At 49.6% G+C, this 25,083-nt stretch overlaps 11 protein-coding genes across 11 annotated transcripts; 7 read left to right on the top strand and 4 right to left on the bottom strand.

Annotated features, from left to right (window-relative positions):
- Positions 1-103: 103 nt before the first annotated feature.
- Positions 104-3,666, top strand: PtrM4_116320 (Trichoplein multi-domain protein; the record flags this gene model as incomplete). Its single annotated transcript, XM_001935000.1, has 3 exons — positions 104-228; positions 286-479; positions 530-3,666. The coding sequence occupies 3 exons, from the start codon at positions 104-106 to the stop codon at positions 3,664-3,666; spliced, it is 3,456 nt and encodes a 1,151-aa protein (XP_001935035.1).
- Positions 3,667-3,905: 239 nt separating this feature from the next.
- On the top strand, positions 3,906-4,794 carry PtrM4_116310 (TAF9, Transcription initiation factor TFIID; the record flags this gene model as incomplete). Its single annotated transcript, XM_001934999.2, has 2 exons — positions 3,906-4,515; positions 4,787-4,794. 2 exons carry the CDS (start codon positions 3,906-3,908, stop codon positions 4,792-4,794), a joined length of 618 nt encoding a protein of 205 aa, XP_001935034.2.
- Positions 4,795-4,991: 197 nt separating this feature from the next.
- On the bottom strand, positions 4,992-5,549 carry PtrM4_116300 (Cmc1 multi-domain protein; the record flags this gene model as incomplete). Its single annotated transcript, XM_001934998.1, has 2 exons — positions 4,992-5,335; positions 5,417-5,549. The coding sequence occupies 2 exons, from the start codon at positions 5,547-5,549 to the stop codon at positions 4,992-4,994; spliced, it is 477 nt and encodes a 158-aa protein (XP_001935033.1).
- A 506-nt stretch (positions 5,550-6,055) lies between these two features.
- On the top strand, positions 6,056-6,791 carry PtrM4_116290 (FabG, Dehydrogenase with different specificities (related to short-chain alcohol dehydrogenase); the record flags this gene model as incomplete). Its single annotated transcript, XM_066108209.1, has 2 exons — positions 6,056-6,756; positions 6,785-6,791. 2 exons carry the CDS (start codon positions 6,056-6,058, stop codon positions 6,789-6,791), a joined length of 708 nt encoding a protein of 235 aa, XP_065961394.1.
- An 85-nt stretch (positions 6,792-6,876) lies between these two features.
- On the bottom strand, positions 6,877-7,707 carry PtrM4_116280 (U3 snoRNP-associated protein Utp11; the record flags this gene model as incomplete). Its single annotated transcript, XM_001934996.1, has 1 exon — positions 6,877-7,707. One exon carries the CDS (start codon positions 7,705-7,707, stop codon positions 6,877-6,879), a length of 831 nt encoding a protein of 276 aa, XP_001935031.1.
- A 1,204-nt stretch (positions 7,708-8,911) lies between these two features.
- On the top strand, positions 8,912-9,834 carry PtrM4_116270 (pectate lyase D; the record flags this gene model as incomplete). The annotated part of the gene is made up of 3 exons (XM_001934995.2): positions 8,912-9,188; positions 9,238-9,367; positions 9,420-9,834. The coding sequence occupies 3 exons, from the start codon at positions 8,912-8,914 to the stop codon at positions 9,832-9,834; spliced, it is 822 nt and encodes a 273-aa protein (XP_001935030.2).
- Positions 9,835-10,638: 804 nt separating this feature from the next.
- On the top strand, positions 10,639-12,199 carry PtrM4_116260 (XynB, Beta-xylosidase; the record flags this gene model as incomplete). The annotated part of the gene is made up of 3 exons (XM_001934994.2): positions 10,639-10,989; positions 11,038-11,392; positions 11,445-12,199. 3 exons carry the CDS (start codon positions 10,639-10,641, stop codon positions 12,197-12,199), a joined length of 1,461 nt encoding a protein of 486 aa, XP_001935029.2.
- A 2,318-nt stretch (positions 12,200-14,517) lies between these two features.
- PtrM4_116250 (uncharacterized protein) lies at positions 14,518-15,495 on the bottom strand (the record flags this gene model as incomplete). The annotated part of the gene is made up of 4 exons (XM_066108208.1): positions 14,518-14,672; positions 14,865-14,898; positions 15,083-15,128; positions 15,173-15,495. 4 exons carry the CDS (start codon positions 15,493-15,495, stop codon positions 14,518-14,520), a joined length of 558 nt encoding a protein of 185 aa, XP_065961393.1.
- A 1,332-nt stretch (positions 15,496-16,827) lies between these two features.
- Positions 16,828-17,259, top strand: PtrM4_116240 (uncharacterized protein; the record flags this gene model as incomplete). Its single annotated transcript, XM_066108207.1, has 1 exon — positions 16,828-17,259. The coding sequence occupies one exon, from the start codon at positions 16,828-16,830 to the stop codon at positions 17,257-17,259; it is 432 nt and encodes a 143-aa protein (XP_065961392.1).
- Positions 17,260-21,831: 4,572 nt separating this feature from the next.
- PtrM4_116230 (Tdh, Threonine dehydrogenase and related Zn-dependent dehydrogenase) lies at positions 21,832-23,011 on the bottom strand (the record flags this gene model as incomplete). The annotated part of the gene is made up of 2 exons (XM_066108206.1): positions 21,832-22,797; positions 22,883-23,011. The coding sequence occupies 2 exons, from the start codon at positions 23,009-23,011 to the stop codon at positions 21,832-21,834; spliced, it is 1,095 nt and encodes a 364-aa protein (XP_065961391.1).
- A 750-nt stretch (positions 23,012-23,761) lies between these two features.
- On the top strand, positions 23,762-24,508 carry PtrM4_116220 (zf-MYND domain containing protein; the record flags this gene model as incomplete). Its single annotated transcript, XM_001934990.2, has 1 exon — positions 23,762-24,508. The coding sequence occupies one exon, from the start codon at positions 23,762-23,764 to the stop codon at positions 24,506-24,508; it is 747 nt and encodes a 248-aa protein (XP_001935025.1).
- Between the last annotated feature and the right edge of the window lie 575 nt (positions 24,509-25,083).

Here is a 25,083-nt window from a genome sequence, read left to right as displayed (position 1 = left end):
CGATGCAAACTTGAACTAAACCCCCCCGACTAAGAAATAAGCAAGAGAGGAAAAACGAGAGGCACTCCACCCATGCTGGCGACGCCTACTCCCGTCCGCCATCATGTTCTCCGAACCTGCCTCTTCGCTCTACTGGCCCCCGGACGTGGCCCGCTATGACATGGAAGCACTATTGTTTTCATCGTCAGGCTGGTTGCGCACTGCCTGCATCGTGTGCGCCCTGTTCTGGTATGGACAAGAACATGCAAAAACTAACCTCTACGCGCGTGCTAATCGTCCACGCAGGGTCGCCTTCCGCGCCTACCAAGTCCTGACCCAACCCGTGGAGAAACTGGTGCAGGTGCTTGGCCTCGAAGTCCCCGTTGCGCCGCTGGTGTCGCTCGCCGGAATAAAGGCAGACGGCGTGCTGCTGCACTGGAAGCCGCCAGATCAGCGCACTTCTGTCCTGAAGTACGTGATCCGTATCAACGGCATAGACAGTATGTGTGTGATTACCCATGGCACGCGACCACAACCTGACACGCCACAGTTGGCGACATCTCCCCGCAAGAAAGCTCCATTACTATCGAGAACCTGCAACCCGACCGTCATTACACCATTCGCATCGTTACCCTGAACTCTTCAAGCTTCCAAGCCCCCAGCGTGCCCATACGTCTCCGCACCCTTCCCGCTGAGTCAGATGAGTTCTATGGACCACACCCACAGAAAGATGGCCAGGCCACGAGTGACGACAATGACTACACGCCTACCCCCGTTATCCGGCCAAACAAGACACTCGCTGATGTCGTCACCTCGGTTGCCGCGCCGCCCATGACCCGCGAACACAGCAATAGCACATCCCGCATGAGGCGCCCGGACATTGGGAGGAAGAGCTCGCCCGCTTCGCAGCCGCAGGACCAGGGGAGGATACCGCAAGAGGCTGAAGGCCCAGACTCGATCAGGCAATTGACGGAAAAGCTGGATGCGCTCCGACGCGAGCTGGACGACGTGGAACGGCAGATTCAGGATGAAGACCAGGAATTCATCACTCAAAAGGCCATTCTGGTTGACAAGCGTGACGAGAAGAAGGCAGCACTGAAAGAGAAGGAGGATGCCAGCCGAGATTTGCGCAAAGAGGTGGCCAGTCTTGAACGTCAGAATGCCGCGGCTCAAACTAGGCGCGCTCACCAGGAACGTCTCTTCCGCCAAAAGGAAGCCGAGCGGAAGAAGTTGAAAGACGATGTCGCCAAATGGACCCGAGAGGCTGGCGAACTCCGCAACACTGCCGAGAAGATCAAACAGGAGCAGGCCGAGTACCAATCAGCCTCGGAAAAGCGTATCCAGGAGTTGAAAGACAAGTATGCCGATGAAACGCAGGCGAACAAAGTCCTGGAGGATGCTATTCGTGAAATGGGTATCCACATCAAGGTGCTCGAGGAAGAGAGGCAGAAGCTGGAAGAAGGTCAAGAGGGGGCGGAGGCGGCAGACGGTCCTGACAGCGCAGAAAAAGAGGAAGACAACCGATGGAAGATGACGCTCGGCCTGCTGCAGCAACAGTATGCGCAGGCCTGGTCACTATATGCCGAAGCTGAGCGTGCTCATCAAGACGCCACAAACAGGTTGACGTATATGCAACAGCGTCGTCTGAGCCAACCTCAACTCTTCTCAGGACCCATCGCCCCGGACATGGGGCCGCCAGTGAGGAGGAACAGCCAGCGCGCGCGGCCTCTCAGCATGCGCGAGGGAGTTCTGTCTGCAGCTACTGCTGGCTTTGTGCACACTTCGTCGGCTCCGTTCAACAGCATCCCCACAACCGCATCACCATCGTTTGGTCAGGCTACACCGTACTTCAATCCAGTCAACGGCATGGCACTGCCTCCACGTACTTACAACACCTCCTTCTCGCAGGCTGACTTTGAGAGCTTGACTGGTGGTGCCCCTATGAGTCCGACGGCCGGCTCGCTGCTTCCAGCAGGCCTGTTTGCGGATGATCTGGGCTTGACTGAGGATGAAGAGGACGACCCAGGCCCGCCCCAGGATCCCTCACTCAACCCGTCGCCAAATATGAGAAATGTCTTGCCAGGTCTCGGTGCTCCCGGCACTATGCATCCCCCGCAGAACTCGAGCTCACCAACTTCACCGCAAAGTCAATCGCCCAGTGCTTTCGCCAGCCCTAGGGAAAGTGCTGCAGAGTTGCAGTTCTATCCGACCAACGAAAACAATGTTGACAGCGATAAGCGCTCAATACGATCCACGTCAAGCTCGTTCCAAATTAACCCCCAAGCCAGTCGCTTTGGTGGGCTCTTTGGATTGAATCGGGCACGTGGCAAGACATTTTCGGATGAAGGACCTGCCTTAGGCTCCCTAAAACCGTCTCAAAGTCAATCGCTGCCTCGCGAGGAGCACGGCCTCGATGGTATCGGAAGTTCACGCCGCCGCGGTAGTCATTCCGAGGGTGCATGGTACGACGCCTTTATGCGCACCAAGACTCAGCCTATGGAATCGACCAACAGTCCGAAGCACGTGGCTACGCGTAAGCGACCTTTCAACATGTTTGGCAGTGCAAAGGGGGACGATCCATGGCTGCGTTCCATGCTGGGTTTCCAGAGGCCAGAATCCCCACGTCAAGGCTCTACAAACTCGCTGGAAGGCATGGCCCTGCCGCGGCCATCAACTGAGAGCCAGACACGTTTTGGTTGGAACGTGGATGCCTTTGGCGCTCGAGCCAGCCCTCTCGGAGTCGACTGGAGCGTCAACAACACGAATACTACTTCGTGGTCAAGATTAGGATCACGCCGTCCCTCTATGCAGCATGGATCCAGCGCCAATCTGATTAACGATGACATGATGCATGATGATGTCTTGGACTTTCCTTCAAACACACGGTCACCTACTCAAGCGCCCATCGGTACCCGACCGCAGTCTTCTGCTTCGCACATGCAAGCGCAACTTTCCACTTCCTCCCTTGGTCCAATTCCACCTACGCCCCCCAAGCAGTTGAACCCTGCAGCAGCAAGCTTTACCATGTTTCAACTGGGTAAGAAGAACGAAGAAGACAAGGCCAAGAAGGCTGCGGAGAAAGAGGCCAGGAAGGCGGAGAAGGCTGAAAAGAAGGAGGAAAAGGAGAAGAAGGCCAAGGCAGACAAGGCTGAGAAGGCTTCGCGAAAAGATAAGACCACCTCGTCCGAGGCTGGAGATTCCAGGGATGCGACTTCACCTTACGGCTCTCGCATGTCACGTGACACACCATCGATTTCCACAGCCGACGTGTCTGAAGCTTCCCCACGCGAATCGCTTGAACGCAGTATCTCTCACTCAATGTCGGATCATGCAGGCTCCATTGGCAAAGAGTCTTTCATGCAGAAGCTGACACGCAAAGGTAGCACCAATCAATTCCTGACGTTTGGTAAGAAGAATGCTCTATTCTCCAAGACCAAAGCGGGTGATGTGCCTGGTACTCCTGACGAGGGAGAAGAGGAGAGCTCCAGTAGCTTCTTTGGCCTGGGTAAAAGTACAGACAGCACAGGCAACAGTCCGAGCATTGGAACGCCAAAGGACAAGGCCAGCGTCTGGGGCTCTATCAAGCGCATTGGGAAGAAGGACAAGACCCCAAGTCTGCATGAGAGTATCGCTAGTGAGGCGACTGGCGACGAAGAGGATGCTCTCACTGACCACTTGAGAGCATGAGTTGGCACAAACGTAAATAAAAACCTGTGAATATTATTGCATAGCGTGTAGCATATTACTAGATCTTTCCACTTTTACTTTGACTTGACTTTGCTGTGACGTTGTTTCCCCAGATTCTATACCTGGCCGCATGCCAAGCCCGGTCGACTCGCGACCTCCACGACTTCACCAATACGCTCCATCACTACCTATCAAGTCGAACCAACAATCCAACACACATCCCCCGCCCGCCAGACAAAATGGCGTCGCCGACCGCAGAAAACATGCAAAATGGCATTTCCACCCCACCAGCGACAGCGAATGCACCTACACTCAGCCCGCCCACACAACCACAGCCCAACACACAGCTATCGCAACAAGCCAGCGGGGCGCCCACTAACCCCACGGCCAGCATGAGCGCTGCCTTTCCGCCTACCTCCCTCCAAGACAATGGCGTAAGCAAGCGACCCCGCGACGCGCGCCTCATTCATCTTATTCTCGCCAACATGGGTGTGCACGCCTACACGGAGCGCGTCCCCCTCCAACTTCTCGACTTTGCCTACCGCTACACCTCCTCGATCCTGTCAGACGCGCTATCGTACGAGCCGCCTCTCCCCACAACCTCGACGTCCAAGAAGCGGAGCGGCGCAAACGCCGAATCCGGTGAAGATGGCATTTCGCTCAATGCGCTGCGTACGGCCGTGGGCGCGCGGGCTGCAAGCACGTTCCAGGGTACGCTTGGCAAAGAGTTCATGAGTGAGGTAGCGCAGGAGCGGAATCGTATCGCGCTGCCCCGTGTGGAGAGGGAGTTTGGGATTAGGCTGCCCCCGGAGAGGTACTGCTTTACCGGGGTGGGATGGGGTGTCAAAGGTGCGTGGGAGGAAGAGGTGGATGACGATGACGATGTGGATATGGATGATGAGGTGGGGGTTAGTGGTGCGGGCTTTGGAGGGCCAGTTGGTGCGGTCAATGGGACTGCAGGTGGGGAGGGTGCGGATACCACCATGGGTGGGATGGAGGAGGAGGATGAAGACGATGACGATGAGTTTGAGGAGGCTATGGGTATCAACCAGGAGAACAATGGCTGAATGTGATGGCTCGGATGGGTACCTAGTCGACATGGGAGGGGAGATGGTAAAAGGCGTTTGAGGTTGCAGCATTTTAATGGCGTTTAGGGTTGGCTTTGGTCAAATGGTATACCAGAGCCGAATGGCTTGCTTGCCTTTTCCGCGCCTCGAAGAATGAAATAGTATTTACAATATAATACAACAATCTTCCTGCAACCTTCCCCCCACCTTTTCAACCACTGTTACATGCTTATCCCATACCTCCCAACCCACACCCCCCTAAGTCCCCCTATAAATACCCCCCCTCTGCACCCCCCTCTCATCAACCCTATTCTCCTCCCTCCCCCCCTTCCCAGCCCCCTCCTCAGCCCTCCTCCCAACCGTCCTCCCACTCTCATCCAAATTCCACCACTCCTTGTGCTTTTCCCGCGCATCCTCCAACTTCTTCTGATGCTCCTCCCGCGCCCGCCGCCGCTCCCCAGCTAGTGCAAACCACTCTTGTCGCGCCTTGTCCAGCTCGTCTTGGTTCTGGTATTGCAGCATGCAGGCGTTCATGGCGAGGCGGGGGGCGCGGCATGCGTAGATCATGGTGAATGTGCGGCCCAGGGCGCATTGGGCAAATGCTGCGTGGTGAGCGTGTTAGTGATGTGGTTTGTGGGAGGGAGGGGAAGGGGATACAAGGGGAGATGGGAATGGAGACATACTTTCAATCTCTTGAGCGCATTTCGCGCGCACGTTTTTGTAGTATAGATCCCGAACTTGTTGTTCTTGTGGCGCGGAGAGAGGTGTGGGGTTGCTGGGTAGCTTGTTTGTCCCGATTATCATGCGGTCTGTCATGTTTGGTTATGTGGGAGGAGATCTGTGTGTATGCGCCTGTCTGGCGTATCGGTGGGGCGTAAAAGCCAGCTGTATTCCTGTTCCCTAGTCGTAGTTCGATTGAGGTTTGCCGTATATGTGAGCAGGAATTGTTCGGAGAACGGGGTTATGGGCGAGGCGCAATGCGTGAGCGTGTTGGTGATGCTTGCGGACTTTCGGTGGTGCTACGCTACGCTATGGTGCTGGGTCGAGATTGATATCCTTGGGAGCAGGGGTGTTAGCGGAGATGTGGATTGGGAGCGGGCAAGATCGGGGGCTTGGAGGGACAGGCACCGACGTTTGGCTGGGCCGAGGCATGGAAACATCAGCTGGGGTAGAGTTCACATGCAGTGTCGCTTTTGAGCTTTCGGCCTACTACCTACACGGTTGTTTCACCACTACATGATCTAGATATTTGCTCATTTTCGCTTCCCACCTACCACCTACCCCATCACGATTCACGTTGCGAACACACAAACCCACCTACAATGAAGATCGCAGATCGAACTTTCCTCATCAGCGGCGGTGTCTCAGGCCTCGGTCTCGCTACAGCACGCGCACTCCACGAACAAGGCTCATACGTTTCACTGCTTGACCTCAACGCTGACAACGGTGCCAAGATCGTCTCCGAACTCGGTTCTCGCGCAAAGTTCTTCGAAACCGATGTCTCGGACACACAAGCCATCGCCGCAGCAGTACAAGGAACAGTAGCATGGGTAAAAGAGACGGGGAAAGAGATTGGAGGTGTAATAGCTGGAGCAGGTGTGGGAATGCCTGGGTTGATCATTGATAAGAAGAATGAGCCGCTCAGTATCGAAAGCATCGATTTTGTACTCAATATCAACTTGAGGGGCACGTTGGATTTGATCCGTCAATCGCTGCCATATATGACTACTGCTACGCCCTCCAGCCCCGATGGCTCCCGTGGTGTCATTATCATGATCGCTTCCTCTGCTGCATTTGACGGTCAGATGGGTCAAGTCGCATATGCAGCTTCCAAAGGCGCTGTTGCCTCTCTCACTCTTCCACTCGCCCGCGATCTGTCAAAGTATGGTATACGCGCCGTAACGATAGCGCCGAGCATGTTCGATAGCGCCATGACGCGAATGATGAGCGACAAGGTCAGGAAGAGTCTCGAACACAGTATGGAGTTCCCCAAGAGGGCGGGGTTGCCTGAGGAATTTGCGAGGTTGGTGGTGGAGTGTGTAGGCAATGAGATGCTGAACGGGACCGTGTTGCGGTTGGATGGCGCCATGAGAATGCCAGCAAGGCTTTAGTATCTATTCGTGTATAATATCCAGAACGCGGCTCAGCGCTTGCGCTCCCGAATCTTGAATTTTACGCCGTTCTTGTTGACACCTCCTACTGTGTTGTTCATCTTTGCGCGCTGCAGCTCCAGTTCCTCCTCGGCCGCAGCGAGCTCGCTCTCCCGCTTCTTGATCGCTCGCAACCTTGTCACTAGTCTTTCCTGTCCTCGTTCTCGGTCTTTGCGGAACTTTCTTGCTTCCCGTCTCGCCTGCTCTTGTGCCTCAATCTTCTTTTTGGATAATGTGCCGGACTGCTGGATGAGTTGTTCTTCCTCTTCCGAGAGGTCGTCTTGAAGGTCGCCAAATGTGGGTGAATCGTTGCGCGCAGGCATATCTTTGCCTTGTCCAAACCACGAGTCCGGATCAAACTCCTCTTGCTCCTCTTCATCCTCCACAAAAACCCTGTGCTTGCCCGGCTTCACCCTCTCCCCGTCTCTGACAGCCCGGACCTCGCCCTGCTCCTCCATGATGAGCTTTTGCTCCAACTCCTCCCTCTCCTTGCGTGCCATTTGCAACATTGTGCGAATATACCCCGCATCTTGTGTCTTCAGCAACTTGACCACCTCCACACTCAGCGCCCTATTGCCTCGATCCACAATCTTCCTTCCCTGCTTGTCCACCTGAGATGACATCATCTTGAACGAGAACTCATCAGGATTGCGGTCGCGAGCCTTCTCGCTCAGAATCTTGAGTTTTGCCTTCTTCTGTCGATGGTCGGCTGCGCGCAGCTTGTAGTCTTTGCGCTTCTCGAGTAGGCCCCATTTCTCGCGTTCAATGGGTTGCGCACGCTCTTTGTGATTACGCCGCTGGACGGCATTGCGCATGGACGACATGACGGGCGACTTTTGGTGGTTTCCGAATCGTGTCGAAGATTGCCTTCGAATTGCTGTCTGGAAATTATTCTAGACGCCAAGCCTGCCTCGGCCCTAAATTGTTAGCGCGGGTCTGTGCGCCTTGACAGTGTCCGCTCAGTCGGATGAGACACCTCTCAACTGTAAACATATCACATACACGGAAAGATGGACATACCGTTACGATGCTACTAGTCTACTATCTCACTTCAAAGATAGATTTGAGCAAGGATATCCAACTAAACAACCGTATCGTGCATGAGCAGCCAACCGTCACGAGGTGCTACTGCGTCTATCCCAGCCCAACTTAATCTCAAATTTAAACATACAATCATCCCATGATGCACGAGAGCCTTTGTGTGTGCAAAGCGAATTAAACTGTTGATCAGATGTAACGCCTCATATCGCGATACCAGTCGGCCACAGACTGCCGCTTTCTGACTGACAGCCGAAGACGGTTCAGCGAAGAGATACCTCGTGTGTGCACCAGTAAGATGGCGCCCCAAGTAACCACACTAGAAACGATGTGTTATAGTTCAAAAGCCTTGCCAAGCAAATGTAGGTGACGCCCAGAACTCCTTGCACAAGTCTAGGAAAATTCATTACCGATGGGTGTTGGGACCTAAGATCTCCACCAAAATGTACAATCTGGGTAACGCGTAGCCCCATCACCTGCCTAGAGTTGTAAAAAAGAAAGGAAGTAATTACACTAGGCTGCTAGTATGCGGAGGGATCGTTGCCCTCCTGTTTCCGCCAATTGTTTGGAGACTGACCTATCCCATTGCTACTCAATGTGCATTCAGACGGCGACGACTCAGAAGTTGACATGGCTGTCCTAGTCACCATTCATTCTCCAAGCGTCAACGCACGTATCATTCTAGGACAAGCAACAACGGAAAATATTTCTCCACAATTACCATGGCGTCTTGGCCTCAATTCAGAGTCTACTCCGCAGACCTTCTCCACCCTGTGGGCCTCAGCAATTTCAGGGCTGCCTCGGTGGGCTTATCGTGTATTCTAGTTCGTCCACTATGCATCCGTCTAGGAAAGGGGATGTGTTATGTATCTATAAGAAGAGAGGAGTGTTACTTATCATCTTTCGTCCCAGTCTATACTTCGTTGATTCCACACATATATCTGAAAGGCTAACAACTCCCTCAATTCAACACATCTCCAGCTCTTCACCATGGTCTCCAAAGCCGCACTTCTTTCGCTCGTCGCCAGCATGGCGGCTGCGCAAACGCTGAACATTCCCACTCGTTCTGGCTCTAAGATTGCGCTTCCATCGCCTAGTGTCATCACTGGCAAGGTTGACTTTGGCAACAAGGAGTTCGACCGTGGCCACCCGTGCGACTCAGATGAAGACACAGGCAGCAGTAATGCTGTGTTCATCCTCAACGATGGTGCAGCCATCTCAAACGTCATCATTGGCAGCGACTCGCTCGAGGGCGTCCACTGCTTAGGTACATATGCTCCCCTAGGTTCTTTTGGACAGTGACACTAACATCACAGGCTCTTGCACTTTGACCAATGTCTGGTTCCGCGATGTCTGCGAAGATGCCATCTCTATTCTCGGCACTGGTGACGCCCTCATCGTCGGTGGTGGAGCACAAAACGCAGTAGACAAGGTCGTCCAACACAAGTAAGCAGCCCTTGTCCAACCTTACATTCAGCTTTAACTGACCCCAAACCAGCGGCCCCGGAACAGTCACAATCCGCGACTACACCGTCATCGACGCGGGTAAACTTTACCGCTCCTGCGGCGACTGCACCAACAACTCGAAAAAGTCACCCCGCCACGTCATTGTCGAGAACGTCACGGCATACGGCCTGACCTCCGACCTTGTCGGTATCAACCCTAACTTCGGCGATACGGCAAAGGTCAGTGGCTCTTGCGGAGTCACACACGCCGTTTGCAGAGAATACAAGGGCGTTGACAAGGGCAACGGTAAGAGCGAGAAGCTGGATACCAATGTCAACTGCAATGGTACCCAGGGAAAGCTTGCTAAGCTTCCTGTTTGCGCAAAGAGTGTTTTTGGTATTGTTGAGGCGGAACCTTGCAGTACGTTTGTTACTAAGAGGGTTGCTACGCCTACTGCGTTCAACTGAGCTTTGGTCCTGTTGGGTCGTGGATATAGGTGTGTAAGCTTGCTATCAGTCATTCTGGAGACCTTTCATGGGATACGGAATTCTTCTTTTGTAAATATTTAATTGAGAGTTGTACATACTTGTCAAACAGTTAATCTGTGTCCGCATTGGGCACGTGACCTGTGAATGGCATCACATGATTTGCCGTTTTATCATGGACTGTCTACTTTTGAGGCACAGCCCGATGAAAAGCGCGGAAGGTTGTAAGCATTAAGCTGCAGTTGCGTCATTGACATACTTCAACATGTTGGTTCGGCCCTTGCGGTCGCCACTTGTCGTTAGCGTAGGCGAGTAGCTTCTTTGACTCCAGGAATCTCGAGCTTCACTGAAGCTCTTCTACAACTACCCCATGAGGGGTCAGCATCGATCTTCCACCAATTTCTTCCGATAAAGGATGATCATCAGGAGTTCGTGCCAGTTGCTCTGTCAAGTGGCAGTCGCATTCAGCCTTGCCGTTCCGTGTCTCCGTGTCTCCGCACCGCTAGCAGAGGGGCCGATGTCTTGGTTTTTCCGACATTTGAGTCGCCAATACCCATACGCAGCACTAGTCCTGTCCAAAAACCTGGGGAAGCTTTAGACATTCTTCCGTGAACAGATGCGGAGCCCCGCAAGATGTAAGTCAAGGCTTAGGTTCCTGGGGGCTCGGGTCATTGAACCCCGGATATTCTTGGCTGGTCATCATCCATGCATTTGCAACCGGCTATATGAGGTCGTATAGCCATGAACTAAAGCTCTTAACCACAATTGCCCTCCCATCGGTCTGCCATGGGTTTTGGTAAGTTTTCCTGCCAGCTGCTGCTGGCCGCTGCAATTTCCCACGCCAGATGGATTGTTCCAGGAGCGCGATGGAGAGCAACGGATGGTACACTCGTAAATGCTCACGCAGGTGGTATCACTGTGGACCAAGCGACGGGCAAATACTTTTGGTTCGGCGAATACAAGGTTGAGGGTCAAGTAGAAGGCGGCGGCGTCAGCGTCTACAGCTCTGATGATCTTGCGACATGGGAGCCACACGGATTGGCATTGAAACCCATCGAGGGCCATCCCCATATTGCTCCAACAGATATTATTCAGAGACCCAAGGTCGTATACAGCGAAGGCACCGGCCGATACCATGTAAGATATTGGATGCAGTCATTTCAAGGCTCTGCTGACCATACATAGATGTGGTGGCATGCAGATAACTCAACCTACGGAGAACTTCTCCAAGGTCTGGCGGTCTCAGATAATATTACCGGACCATACAGCTTTGTCGATGCTACAGCCCCACTTGGGAACTGGTCACAAGACTTCGGTCTATTCATGGACCAGAAAGATGGTCGAGCATACTCATTGTATTCGAATGGCGACAGGAAGGAGGGGCGGGATGTCTACATTACATCCTTCAATGAGAACATCACAGCCCTTGATGAGGTCATCTTTCGATTCAACAAGTTTGACCTTGAAGCGCCCACAATTGTGCAGACGGATAAGAGTTACTTTGCTTTGATGTCGCATAAAACAGGCTATCGTCCAAACAGTAAGCATCAAATATGTAAAACTCAAAAGAACCGGAAACTTACAATGCCTAGACGTGGTCGCATTCCGCGCAGATTCGCTCTCGGGTCCATGGTCACAGCCTTTCGTCATCGCACCACTCAACACTCGAACTTACAACTCCCAATCTGGCCTGAATCTGCGTATCAATGGCACAAAAAAGACAACCTATTTATACATGGGCGACCAATGGGATTCCATATCACTCTGGGAGTCGAGATACATATGGCTACCTCTTGAGATTGACGAAGAGAAGAAGTCGGTCGAGCTCAAGTGGTACGATGTTTACGATCTCGATTTGAAGACCGGAGAAGTTACGCCAATCGACGGTACCACCTATTACAACAAGGACGCCACAACGATAGGTGACGCATACCATCAAGAAGCCACCTTTGCGAGCGATGGTGTGATTGTCACTGGCATCCATGGCAACGACAGCAAAGTCACATTTTCGAACATTGAAGGGTCGGGCAAGCCCCAGTGGGTATCATTCTACTACCAGAATACCGATGACATGGGCTTCGGTGACCAGCCGGGAGGGTCGCCAGATCGGATCAAGGGGACGTGGCAGTTGCGCCGCATCTCGAGCGTTATTGTGAATAATAAAACGGAGGAAGTCGAGTCTCTGTATCAGAGAGATACTCACAAGGGTATCATCTTGAGCACACCGTTGCTGCTCAATCTAGAAAAGGGGAGCCACAATACCATTACAATTGGCGGTCTCAGTAATGGGCAGGATGTGAAGGGTGCGGACATTGATCGCATCGTGGTCTATCCTCCCGAAGAGTAGTTGAGCATGCTATACAATCATTCATTCTTAATTAGTGAATGCATGCGCACTGATCTTCTTACAAACGAATAAATAGGTCACACGACCCTGTGATGGTAGCAGAGCTGCGATCACTTTAGCGCCTTGGCATATACTTCTTCTCTCTATATCAACGTTCTACTCATGCCCACACTGTCTAAGGCCAACGACTACTTAGCAACTTAATCAACACCACTTCTCTAGGACACTTTCCTCTATCTATCAATCCTTCGGTCACGGATAGCCCGTCTGACTGCCTTATCGATACAACTTCACGCGAACCAACCTACCTCAATGACAACCGACACAAAATCTCAAAATGGGTATCCTCTCTCTTCTGTCCGAGATCATCGGCAACATCTGTCGATATGTTGGCGCAGTTGTCAAAGAAGATCAGAACACATTTGTCAGGTACAAAAATCAGGATCTACAATCACTACGCCTGACGTGCTGGTATCTGTATGTAAACACCACCTACGATGCTGCAATCAGATATGGTATGATGTTGGATATGTTGAAACTTGAAGCCAACCATTCAAACCTCTACTTGCTTCTCCACTTAGCTAGCATCCCGGATTTTTGCGACCGTATTGGCATGATATAGCTCAGTCTACCTCAAGTCAAACCGTCTTATATCGGCCCCCGACCCGAGTTTGAGGCTGAAGTTATGGGAGGAGACATGAATGAAGACGCAAATTTTAGTGAGACATTCTATCTCCTAGTAGAGTAGTAGAGTGCTTCCACAACCTGAACCCTTCTCCCTCGTTCCCAGACGTGAACACAGGTGATAAGGTGCTCGACAAACTTATACTTGGAGCCTTCTCATAAACAAAATTCCCACGGCGAATCGTGGTCTTTGTAAGGAAGACAATAATTTTGGCTAAGGAACACGAAACCTTGGAGTACGACATTACTGAGCATCCAGGGTACAAGGACTACCTAAGGTCGATCGCAATCGGTGTCCCGAAATTGGGAGACGGACATGATGACACTGAAACAAAGCGATTGTTGAGGCAAGAGAAGCGGTCGAAAAATCTTTGATATCACTTCAAAGATTACAGTTGGCGTTACTAGGGGACTTCCGAATTCATGAGGGAGTGCAATGAATTAATTGCAATAAATGTAACCGGGTGTGAAAACGCCCCTCGTATACGATTCTGCAACGGTTTCAACGATGTGTTCAACAACACCATCAGCATAACGCATTACCCCAGCCTTGCCGAACTCGAAATTTCGGAAATGTACATAAGTGGAGGGCGACCTAGGCGCTTCATCAAAGAGCATGGGGCCACGCTCAAAAAAGTTGAATGTCTTGAGGTCTCACTGACAGACGGATCGTGGCGTTGCATTGCCCAGGGCTTACAGAAACTTCCACTCCTAGACACCGTATACCTGAACTATATCTATCAAAAGCAGAAGGCGAACATGAACATTGCAACTTGGGTTCCTCAACCGCCCCATGGATATACATGTCTGAGGGTAGTGGGTACCCTTGATGTTCAGATCTTTTTGCGGAAATTCCTGAACAACTTCTGTACTGAGGAATTTCGCAATTGGATCGGGCAAAATATGTGTGTTCGCTATCAGGACGTGGTTCTATATCGCTTTACTGGCGTGAACTACGCTACTATTTGAAAGACAGCTTGGAGGAGTATTGATACTCGGGGATGGAGGACAAGAAGGCTGAATGTGCCACTCCGTGATTTCAGGGGTAGCGCCAGAAATCGGGGTGTTGCTAACATATTTATCTTGGGCTGATTGACGTGGTGGGAGGACCAAGGGTAACGTGGTTGGCAAGCGAGTCGGTCAGACAAGCGAGTCGGTCACCCCACCAACTTTTGCAACTTTAAAGCGATATATCTCAACAACACGATAATATTATTGCTAGATATTGATATAGTAGACTACTCTATATTAATAGTATTAGTGTTGCATGTGCGCGAGTTGTGCCCGGTCTCTTTGCATCTAGTGCAGCGCCTTTGAGCGCGCTGGCTGAGGCCTGATCGCGCTCCTCCTCGACGCTCTTCATGAGCAATCTGCTGGTCAGCCTCATTTTGAGCTAGTATATCCTCTCCAGTTCTTTTTATAAGTACTCCGTGCTTCTGTATACGCCTTTTAGAGCGCCGCTTACGCGCTGAGGCTGCGCTGTTAGCCTTCTCAAGACTAGAGATCTAATCGCGCATTAGCTCAGCAGAGAGCATTATCACCTCAGCGCCCTTCTTCAGCTAGTCAATTGCCTCAATAATTAATACTAGTGATGAGCTCTTGTGCTGGCGCACGCGCTCACGTATTAGGCTTAACTAAGCTTCAAGCTTACGCGCGTTGCTCGGCGTTTGAGCTACCCAAGGAGCCTCTGGCAGAGCTGCTGCTAGAGGAGTAGGTGTACGCAGCTGTACATCTAGCTTTGATAGAACAGCCTCTAGTTGTAGAGGAACAAGGCCTGCGCCGCGGAAGGCTGAGCAGATGTTAGCTAGCGTGAACGCTTAATTAAATGCTATCTTGAATGCTAGCAGAAACTCTAGCTTGGTGATGTAGTTGATGTGGTTGCGCATAAGGCTCTCCACCTCACGGCTGTACGCGCGCTTCAATGGCGAGAAGCAGCCAACATCAAGTGGCTAGAGTAGGTGAGATAAGTGAGGAGGCATACAGAGCGTATAGATATTGTTCTCCTTGCAGAGCTCCTAGAACGCTAGAGATTAGTGGCTCTTATAGCCATTAATAATAAGCAGGCGACGCGCGCCTATAGTACGAGCCTGCGTGTGAGCGTTGAAGTGCTTTAGCCACTCAACTCTAAGCTTATTATTTGTCCAGCTATTGTCGCTAACTGCGATTGCCTAGTCGCGTAGGATCTCAGCTTCCTCGTACCAGGCTAATAGGTGGTACTAGCCAGCGAAGATAAGGAACGGTGGGACTGACTAGCCAGCAGCGCTAATAGCAGCGATCAGCGTTACCTACTCGCGATTGCCTAGCTGAAGAGTCTTCGGCCTGCCTCTCCTCTCTACTCCTGTTATAACCAGCTGCGTTGTAATCTTGCCCATTATAAAGCTAGCTTCATCAAAGTTGTATATATCCTTATCGCAGATACTAAGCTCAGCCTTTGTCTTCTCTATAAGCTCAAACCAGCTTCTAATAAGGGCTAGATTCTCACAGAGAGCTCTCTGCCTATCGTACGCTCGGTTGAAACACGTCCGAAGACTATCTGTCCGCTTGACAAAGTTGGCTGGCCACTTCTGCCTAACCTGGCCAGCGCCGCGCGCAGCTAGCAGCTTATCAGCCATATCGCGTGCAGCTACGTAGGTAGGCGCAAACCCGCGCTGATCTAGATAAAGTATATAGCTAACAATCACCTCCTCTTCTCTCTAGGTAAGCTTCCTTAAGTTAGGCTGGCAATCGCGTCGCGCGCGCTTTCCAGCGCGCCGGTCAATTAGGGTTAATTTTAGGATATCGAAGACTGTAGCAGCGCGTCGCGTACTCTGAATTTAGGCAGAATCTATAGATAAGAGAGCAAGCTGAATATCTGCTTCATTTGAAGGCACAAGAGGAGCGCGGCGTGGAGGCATTATGTGTTGAGATAGAGTAGGTGATTAAAGTTGGTGGGGTGACCGACTCGCTTGCCAACCACGTTATATATGCTTATTTTCAATATGAAGAGGAATAGATTCTTCTCTATATGCCTTCCGTCACAATATATAAATGTTCTGGGTATAAGACATATTATGTGCCTCAGGTATATAGAGCTTCTGTGTGTAGGCTGTGGGTCGACAAAGTCTACCATGCAGAAGCTGACTACTAAGATTTTGTGGTGATTCGCACATTTACATATGCTGTAGTGCGACACAATGAGTCAAAGAATCCTCCTATGTGGTAGCCTTCTTATCAATTTATCTTATCGAAGCATGAATTTATGCCTTACTTCAATAGCTGTTTATTTACAACCTATGCTGCTTGTTGGCAGAATTCATGACGAACCTGGGTAGATATGAATGAGTATATCCACGCATGTGCAATATGTACTTTAATTATTAAACCAAGACTGCTCGTTGATATTTTAATCGTTGGAGGCGCATAGCGGTGCTGATGTGCCCAAAATGCGGTGACATTAAAGAAAGAGGACGTGAATATGTCGCTGGACGATGCAACCACCTCTCGCCAGGACGTGAATTAAAATGAAGAAAAAATATAACTTTGACGCTACGTGATCGGAGTGAGTGTTTGTCGTTATTGAAGCGTGTCGTCACTGTTCGTGATAACAGGTGTGGGTCAAGAAAAACGTATGATGCAACGCTTGATCTGTCACAATTCACTCAAACAAGCTCATCAGTATCACTATTTGATCAAGGATAACCATGTGTCCCAGCATTTGAATGAGATAGTCACGCAAGGGGCATCTGATAGCGGCGTTTGTGCTGTCGCACGGTCCTGGCGACAACTACTTTTGCAGCAATATAAATACTCCTTCCCCATTCCCAAAGATGCAAAGTCATTAAACCCGAACTTCCTTCTCATACTTTGTATTGAATCCCTATCTATCGCTCCTTCTTACTGCCGCTTACAAGACTGGTCTTGAGGTCGCAGTCGACAACCTGTAGTTTGCGACTTCAACGTTGTCCATGATGGAGATCCCCAAGGTTTACTCTGCGCCCGCAGATCCGACAGCGCCGTCGCTCCTCAAGCTGCCCGCAGAGGTACGAAACACAATCAGCAGATTCGTTTTTGTTCAACCTGAACCTATCTTGATCCATAATGCCGACTTTTACTACAACCAGAAGCCAGTCGTGCTAGACGCGCGGGGTAATGATTACATCAGGAATGAAAAAGAAAGTATTTACACGTCTATCCGTAAAATTGGTCGCTATGTTCGCGCTCGGAACATTCGAAAATTGCAAAAGTTACGTAATGCAGCTCACCTACAGGGTGAAGACAGACTAGGAAGACTAGCGAACATTGAACTCGGCCTATCAACACATGCTATCCGGCAACTATATCTAGCATGTGTAACCAGCGTGTCAGACTACGGAGCGCAAATCTACTGGCAAAACTAATTATACGCCACATTATTACTACAATCACTACATAACCTAGCATGCCGGAAGATTCTAGGAGTGTTTAGAACCGCACCAGCCGTTCCAACAAGCATAGAAGCTAGCCTACGCTGGTAAATGGGTCGGGGTTGGGTTGGGGTTGGGTTACCTTAATAGGTAATGACTAGGCTAACTTGGAACTAGTCATTACCTATTAAGGTAACCCAACCCCAACCCAACCCCGACCCATTTACCAGCGTAAGCTAGCCTACTGCCACTAGCAATTAGACTCAACACAACTATCCGGAACTACGCAAGAAGAGCAAACCTGCTCGCTAGTACCCACCTAATTGCTAATGCAATAACCCGGATACAATCAACAAACCCCCAACAAACAAAAAAGCTAGACTAACACTAACAGCTATAAGCTATTATCGAATTAATTCCTAAAAATAACAAAAGAGATATAGAACAGACTATCCTATACCGGTTTAGACCATAGGATACGCCTAACTACAAAATAACAATCTCACAAAAACGCAAGGAAGAGGAAGCAATTGAGCATAAGGCCTACATTAAAACTAGGCTAGATAACTGCACTACAATCTACTTAGACGCCTCACAAATAAAAGATAGAAATAGTATAGGTGTTGGCATCGTAGCCTACAACTCAACCCAGCAAGAGATCTACTCAGAAAAGACTAATATAGGGGAATACCAACTAGTTTACAACGGTGAACTAGAAGGCATTACTCTAGCTTTTGAATACGCAGCAAAGACAGCTACAAGAGACTAAGAATTCGAGATCTACGCAGATAATCAGGCAGCAATCTATAGGCTTAAAAACCTATTAGATAACCTAGGGCAACAATGGCAACTACGATGCCTAAAAGCAGCAAAAACAATCCGACAAAAACAGGCTACTATCCACTTACTGTGGGCACCCGGACACACAGACATAGTGTGAAGGTCGTCCGAAGATGATCTTGGGTTGGTTCTCGGGGATAGAGTGATGCGATGGACACGAGGGTGTATAGCACGATTGGTAGATCGATGTAATATACGGGGAGTTGAGCAGACTCCGCAACAATCAATCGATCGACATGATTGATTCCTATATAGGTTAAAGAGTTACTTTATTAGGCAGCCTTTAACCTAGATAGGAATCAATCATGCCGATCCGATTGATTGTTGCGGAGTCTGGAGTTGAGAATCAAGTACTAATCCTTAGATTTCGAAGTTGAACACAATGAGCTATAGGAGCTCATTGCCTAATGCTATATACCTATGGTGCTCGCTGTCCTCGCTCAGAGGAGTCCGAGGATTCCTCGGTGGCTGACGCGCGAGGAGCACTCCTCGGTGGCGTATGTACGAGGGGTGTGCCAAGACTTTTCCTCGTGCATGCCAAGCCGAGGAGGTCACGTGATTAAGTTCCCGTGTCACATATGGAGGGGTCAGCTATCCCGCCGACGCTCCTTAACTTAACCGCCGTGCCCCTTCCCACAGGTTCGTAACACATAGTAGGGAATAAAAGAGCAGACTATCTTGCAAAAGAAGCTGCTAAAGAAGTCCCACAATCATCAACAAAAAGCATTGCCTACCTAGGCACTGTTATTAAAAAGATCGAACAAACCGAATAACGTTAAGAGTACCAAAAATACAAAACAAGAGCAACTACTCTAAATAAAAAGACCTACTCAACAAAATTCCCACTCAAAATCCGAAAAACAATCTAAATACCACGCAGCACCAATCGAGAAATCTCTAGCGCCTTCTATGCTCTTAAAATAGGACACGGATACTTTAGGTCCTATTTAAAGAGATTTAAGAAAATAGAATCTGATCTCTGCAGCTGCTCGCACACCTAAACACTAGAGCACCTACTTTTACAATGCTCTCTATACAAAACAGAAAGAAAAACTCTTATACAAGCAATCAATCACTAACTAGCTACTCTACCACTACTTCTCTATACTAGCGCCGGTATAGAAGCCACTTTAGCTTTTATTACTAGCACTAGAATAGGAACAAGAAAATAGTACTAAGGACAGCTAACAGACGACACACAGAGAGACACTATATAAAACTAAAAACACTGCCTTCTCCTTTGCTATAAGAGCCCGCTGATACATCTCTTTCTATTCACCAAACTGCTCTTTAGCACTAGGCACCAGCTAGACACCGAGTCTAGCTAGAAGCAAGCCTAAACTGCCATAGCCAAACAAACACCCAAAATGTACGATAAACAAAACCAGATAGAACGGCCTCCGGCCCAGTCCTACATAGTCTCTGACTGAAAAAGGACTTAAATGGAATAATAATAATAATAATAATACAGGGTGAAGAGATGCGCAACACTCTGCGAGGAAGAAATTTACGAGTATGACGAAGAATGCCTGCTCAAGTGGGACAAAAGAAACAAAGATGCACGTGAGTAGGCTCAAGAATTCAACCACTCTGCTTCACTTGGACTCGGGCTACTTCTCTCGTGTCGTCAAATGTACCATGAGGCTGTAGGTATTCTCTATGGCGACAACACTTTCATTGTTTCGCGAGTTGTCTCGAGGCACGATGATGATGAACTTCTCCTAGGCCCGAGCAGGACCGCGTACCACCAGTTCAACTACGGTCCGTTGTGGTTCCAGAGCCTCGACACTCAAACTAGCAGGATAAAGAAAATGGTCATCGATGCAGGCGCTGTCTGTTCCCCCGATGTTGAGTGGTTGCATATGAAATTTCTCCCTTTTCTGAGAATTCTCTGGGCAGGTTGCGAGATTACCTTTGCTGATACGGGTAGAAGGCATTCATGTTCAATGCGTGGACGTAATGACCGGGACGATATTAAAGAATATGCTGGACATCTAAACAGATGCCTTACCAATCTTGGGAGAGGAGATGCGTTGGGCCTTCGAAGACTCTCGCAATCAGTCCTATTGCGCTCAGTGGTCATTGCAAGCGACTATGGATATGTCACTTGTAGCAGAACGGAGCGCGAGTTTCTCATTTCGAAAGATTCAGGAATGGTTCAGTGGGCACCTGAGAATACCCTTTTGAATCGTCTTAGTGGAAAGCCAATGGGTCTTATATGCCGCTATGCAGCTACAGAGCAAAAGGTTATCAGATTCAATCTCGACAATCGTACAATCAAAGATTTCGATCAGAGCATCTTCAACGCTTCACCCGAGTTCCGATATTATTGCGCTACGTGGCTTGCTCGGTCCATCCCAATAACCATGGAGCTAGAAACAACGAAACCAATCGCTGACTTTGACAACTTCAAAACACTACAGAGTCTTTTTGAGTGGGCCGAAGATAGGGCTTTATATCCCCTACACGGTAGCATTATAGTTAGAAGCTCAGAAGCCCAAACCCGGTCTCTGGAAAATGTCTGCACGTTGGCACTCAACTTCTGCCTGGCAACGCCTAGCACATTGACCAAAGTACCAGACTCCGCAACAATCAATCGGATCGGCATGATTGATTCCTATCTAGGTTAAAGGCTGCCTAATGAAGTAATTCTTTAACCTATATAGGAATCAATCATGTCAATCGATTGATTGTTGCGGAGTCTGCAAAGTACGAATTAAGTTAAATGGGCTTCTCTATACTTCATTTAAACTACACATCTATAGTGGTCGAGGATCATTCTACATGAATATTCAGCTGGAATATATGGATAAAGACAAAATACAGTATAAGAGCAATCGGCTGTTCTTTAGAGAAGTCGAATGGCACATATATTTCCATTTCACAGACCTTCTCTACCATCTTCCGCCAGATAGACTCCCAGTACAATCCGACATATGGATGGATGGCCACGGTCACTTATATCAGAAGCCTACTTCAAATTCAGAGCTTTTACCCATGGAATGTTTCTACAAAAAGCTTGGATTTGGTGGCAGAAAGCTCACTCTCATGGAGGAAGCTGTAGTAGAACGATATAGCACAGAGGGTTCTTCTCATGAAGGGTGGGATCACGAGGTCCATGAGTGTATGTATTGTGCATGGTCCTGTAACAGGCTGAGCCTATTACATGCGCTACGCTGTGTGCGTAGCTGTCGTCATGCGATTCCTTCGAGATGCATCTATAGGTTTCTGTCATCATCCATCTAATTCTACTTCGGCCCATCTTCGGTCCGCTCCTGTATTTATGTACAGCTAGCATCCTTTTGTAGCTCTTTGTCAAATCCACTCTGTTACAAGGCATCTCTTGATCAGTCATCTGTGTATCGTCATCGATACGGCCGCTGGGGTCTAGCCCCTTACAGGTCCATGCTCCACATTCGAATTCAAACCCCCGGGACAAATTGCTGGCACGACACAGAGATGGCACGATCAATAGCAGGAGTAACGGGGAATTACGTCGGTTTATCAAGAGACAATGGGCTGTTACCGTAGTTTGATGAGTATAGGATAGTGAGATAGATGGCTTCTTCGCCCGTACTGATCATAGCGTCACAACGATCTTGCATTCTGAGATTGTACTGCTTAATATTCGTATCACTTTTGTATCACTTCATATATATCAATCAATTCAATTGCGAGCGGATCGTGTTTCTTATTTAAAACGTGATAGTTGCCATCAATGTCCAATCAGTTCTGAACGCCTAGAATCAGATTCTTGATTCCATCTCCCCTTGAAGTCTTTTCCCACGCATCCGTGGCCTGCTCAAACAGTGTTACTGACGTGATTAGAGGCTTCACATCAATAAGACCATTCTCCAGCAACTTCACCGCAAGTTCGTAATCACCAGCACCATACCTGAAACAGCCCCGCATCATCAACTCCTTCTGTCCCATGGCAACGATGGGAAATTCAATTATTGGCTTCCCAAGGCCTGTCTGAACGTACTTTCCGCCAGGTCTGATCATGTGTATGCCAGTCTCAATGCTGGCTGTTGCGCCCGAAGCTTCAATGACCGTGTCCACGAGGCCGCCAGTAGTGTCGATACCATACTCCACAAGATCGAACTTGTTCAGCAAATTTTCGGCGTTATCTTCGGCACTGATATCCATTGAGAACAGGTATGTCTCACACTTCAAGAAGTTTGCTGCGAATTCCAGTTTCTTCTCCAGGATGTCGACGATGATGATGCGATGAGCCCCGAACTGACGTGCCACCGCTGCACAAAACAAACCAATTGTTCCACTTCCCATCACCACCACGGTCTCGCCAGGTCTGATATCACCGAGTTTGACAGCATGCACTGCGACTGCGATCGGTTCCACGAGCACCGCTTCATCAAGTCCTATGGTTTCCGGTATCTTGTACACAAAGTCCTCTGCACAACGAAAGTACTTGGACAATGTACCTGGGGTATCTGGCGGCCCTGGTGCCGCTGCAAAACGTATATTGCGACACAGGTTGTAGGTGCCAGATTTGCAGGCTTTGCATACACGGCAGGGAACTCCTGGCTCAATTGCTACCCGGTCACCGGGCTTGACGGTCTTGACAGAAGATCCGACTGAATGAATGGTGCCAGAGGCTTCGTGACCCATCACGAGGCCGGTGGATGGATTCACCATCTTGCCGATGCCACCATGGTGCCAGAAATGGACCTGCGAGTGCACATCATCAGTCATGCTCTTGCATAAAGCGACTATAAAGGTGGAATTTCTTGGGATAGGACCGAAGGTGTCTCACATCACTGCCGCACACTCCAACATAATTGATACGAATGATGACATCGTGTGCGTCGACCAGCTCTGGTATGGGTCTATCTTCGATCTTCGCGTTGTGTGGACCATAGAGAACTACGGATGGATTCTGCATGTTGCTTTTGGAGGGATATATATATATAACTCGAGATAGATGTCTCAATCAAGATAGAAATTTGCCAGCTTTTCGGGTCACGTGACGTGAATGAAAGATGAGGAATTGATCTTGTAGAATATCTTGAGAAACCTGAGGACTTGATCTATTGAAGTACTTCACGTCGTAAGAATTCTACAGTGATTGTCGTGACAATTGTACCTGACCCGTCCCAAAGTGGGAATGTAGACGCGTGTAGCCAATGTTCCCCGCACCCCAGGCTTCCATCGTCTAACGCCACGCAGCTGATCAGGAAGACATTTTGAGTATTGATCTTCGAAACAGGTCTTCACTTTCAATTGTAATGGGTCACTCCAGTGTTGCGATACGAATATAGATGATGCGAATGTCGCTATATATAGCCGCATTGAGTGAGGATGGCCACTAGAGGGGTAATGGAGGCGCGGGTAGCGATAATCATACTCTTTATCTCTTATCGGCATTTGTAAGGGGAACGTCAGTGGACGGTTTCCTGTTCGCTGGGAGGGATAAGGCTCGTGTTCAGCTACGAAATCACATGATGACGCGTAGCAAGCGTGATTGAGTATTTGCCTCTTCTTGGCGTGCTTGGTTTGACAATTCCGCTGCCCCTCATTCACAAGTCCGTCCTAGCAAGTGCAACTCTGGGACTCTTCCTCCACCCCTCATACCGCATAACATCGCAAGCAGCACACCCCTTTCTTCTATCCTTGACCCCAATTTAGCCAAAGCATGGATCAATGCGCGAAATGCCAGAAGACAGCTGCTGATTGTGGCGCCGCCTCACTCAAACGGTGCGCCAAGTGCAAGAGCACCGTCTATTGCGGCCGCGATTGTCAAAAAGCCCACTACAAGGCACACAAGGCAGCCTGTAACAAGCGGGCTGCTGCCGCCGCCCACGTCGACGCCAACGCCGAACACAGCGATAACTACTCTGCACCACGTCTGATAGATCTCGAAATGCATGTACCGAACCCATTCACGCGACTCGACCAAGGCAAATACCTGCACGATCGTCCAGAGAAAGACGTCTACAAGCTTCTCATCGACTCTTTCCGTATGCGACAGCAGGACGACGACCAAATGGAGGATAAGAGGGCCCCGAACAGTGTTTACACCGGAGCGGCCTCAAGCATTGAGCCGTTCCGAAAGTATCTCGCCCTGGCGGCTACACGACCAGGGCTTCTTCCGCCATGGTGGACAGCTGAGAAGCAGAAGGAGTGTGAGGCTTTCGGTGAGAGTGGTGCGTGGCAGGATCTACGCAAAAAGGTCACAAAAGCGCAGGTTATTCAGCACTACGGCGACGAGAAAGCACCGATGCAGTTGAGGATGGTAGCGGAGGCAGTCTATGGCGTGGGATCGCTTGGTCAGAGTGGGGCCTCGATGCGGGCTATGTTGCGAAGCATGGAATCTGGTGGACCTGGAAACGGAATGCATGCGAGCATGATGAATATTAACCACATGTTTGGACGCGCATAGTGAATTAGTCAGAGCGATGATTGTGTAACATCTAAAAGTTTTGTCTTTACGATGAAGTCTCTATCTCTTTGACAGTACCATGGTGCCTATCCTTAGCGTACCAAACTGAAGAACGATCGCTACATGATATTGACGAGAGCTCTTCAGTGTGTTTTCGACTCTTGCCTCCCATGACAAGAATTGGCCCTCATTAGCTAGCATCACGAGCGCCATCAAACCACTGCTACAACAAATTTTGAGGGTGTTGGTAGGCCTTGTAGCACTAGTGCTGAAAGTGAAATAACTATAACTGCATTGTATTCGACTGATCTATCCCCCTACCGAAGGGTGCTATGGAGGTGTATATGATCTGATGCGAGTACGGCCGAAGTAGGATTGAGTCGGCTGTTGGGCATCATTAGGCGGCTGACGTACCTGCTGGTACGCATGATCCGACAGAGGGCGAGAGCCTTGATGATTAATTAATATTACATATACTAGTATCCACTGCCACCCGTCATTGTAACGACAAGAAAAAAAACCCTCATCCCCTCGCTCAAAAAAAGTCTACACTGCATGCAACCTCATACCCCTAT

This window comes from Pyrenophora tritici-repentis, chromosome 6 (assembly GCF_003171515.1).
Source record: "Pyrenophora tritici-repentis strain M4 chromosome 6, whole genome shotgun sequence".
Taxonomy (NCBI): Eukaryota; Fungi; Ascomycota; class Dothideomycetes; order Pleosporales; family Pleosporaceae; genus Pyrenophora; species Pyrenophora tritici-repentis.
Note: the sequence above shows the minus strand (reverse complement) of the source record. Positions and strands in the feature narration are given on the sequence as shown.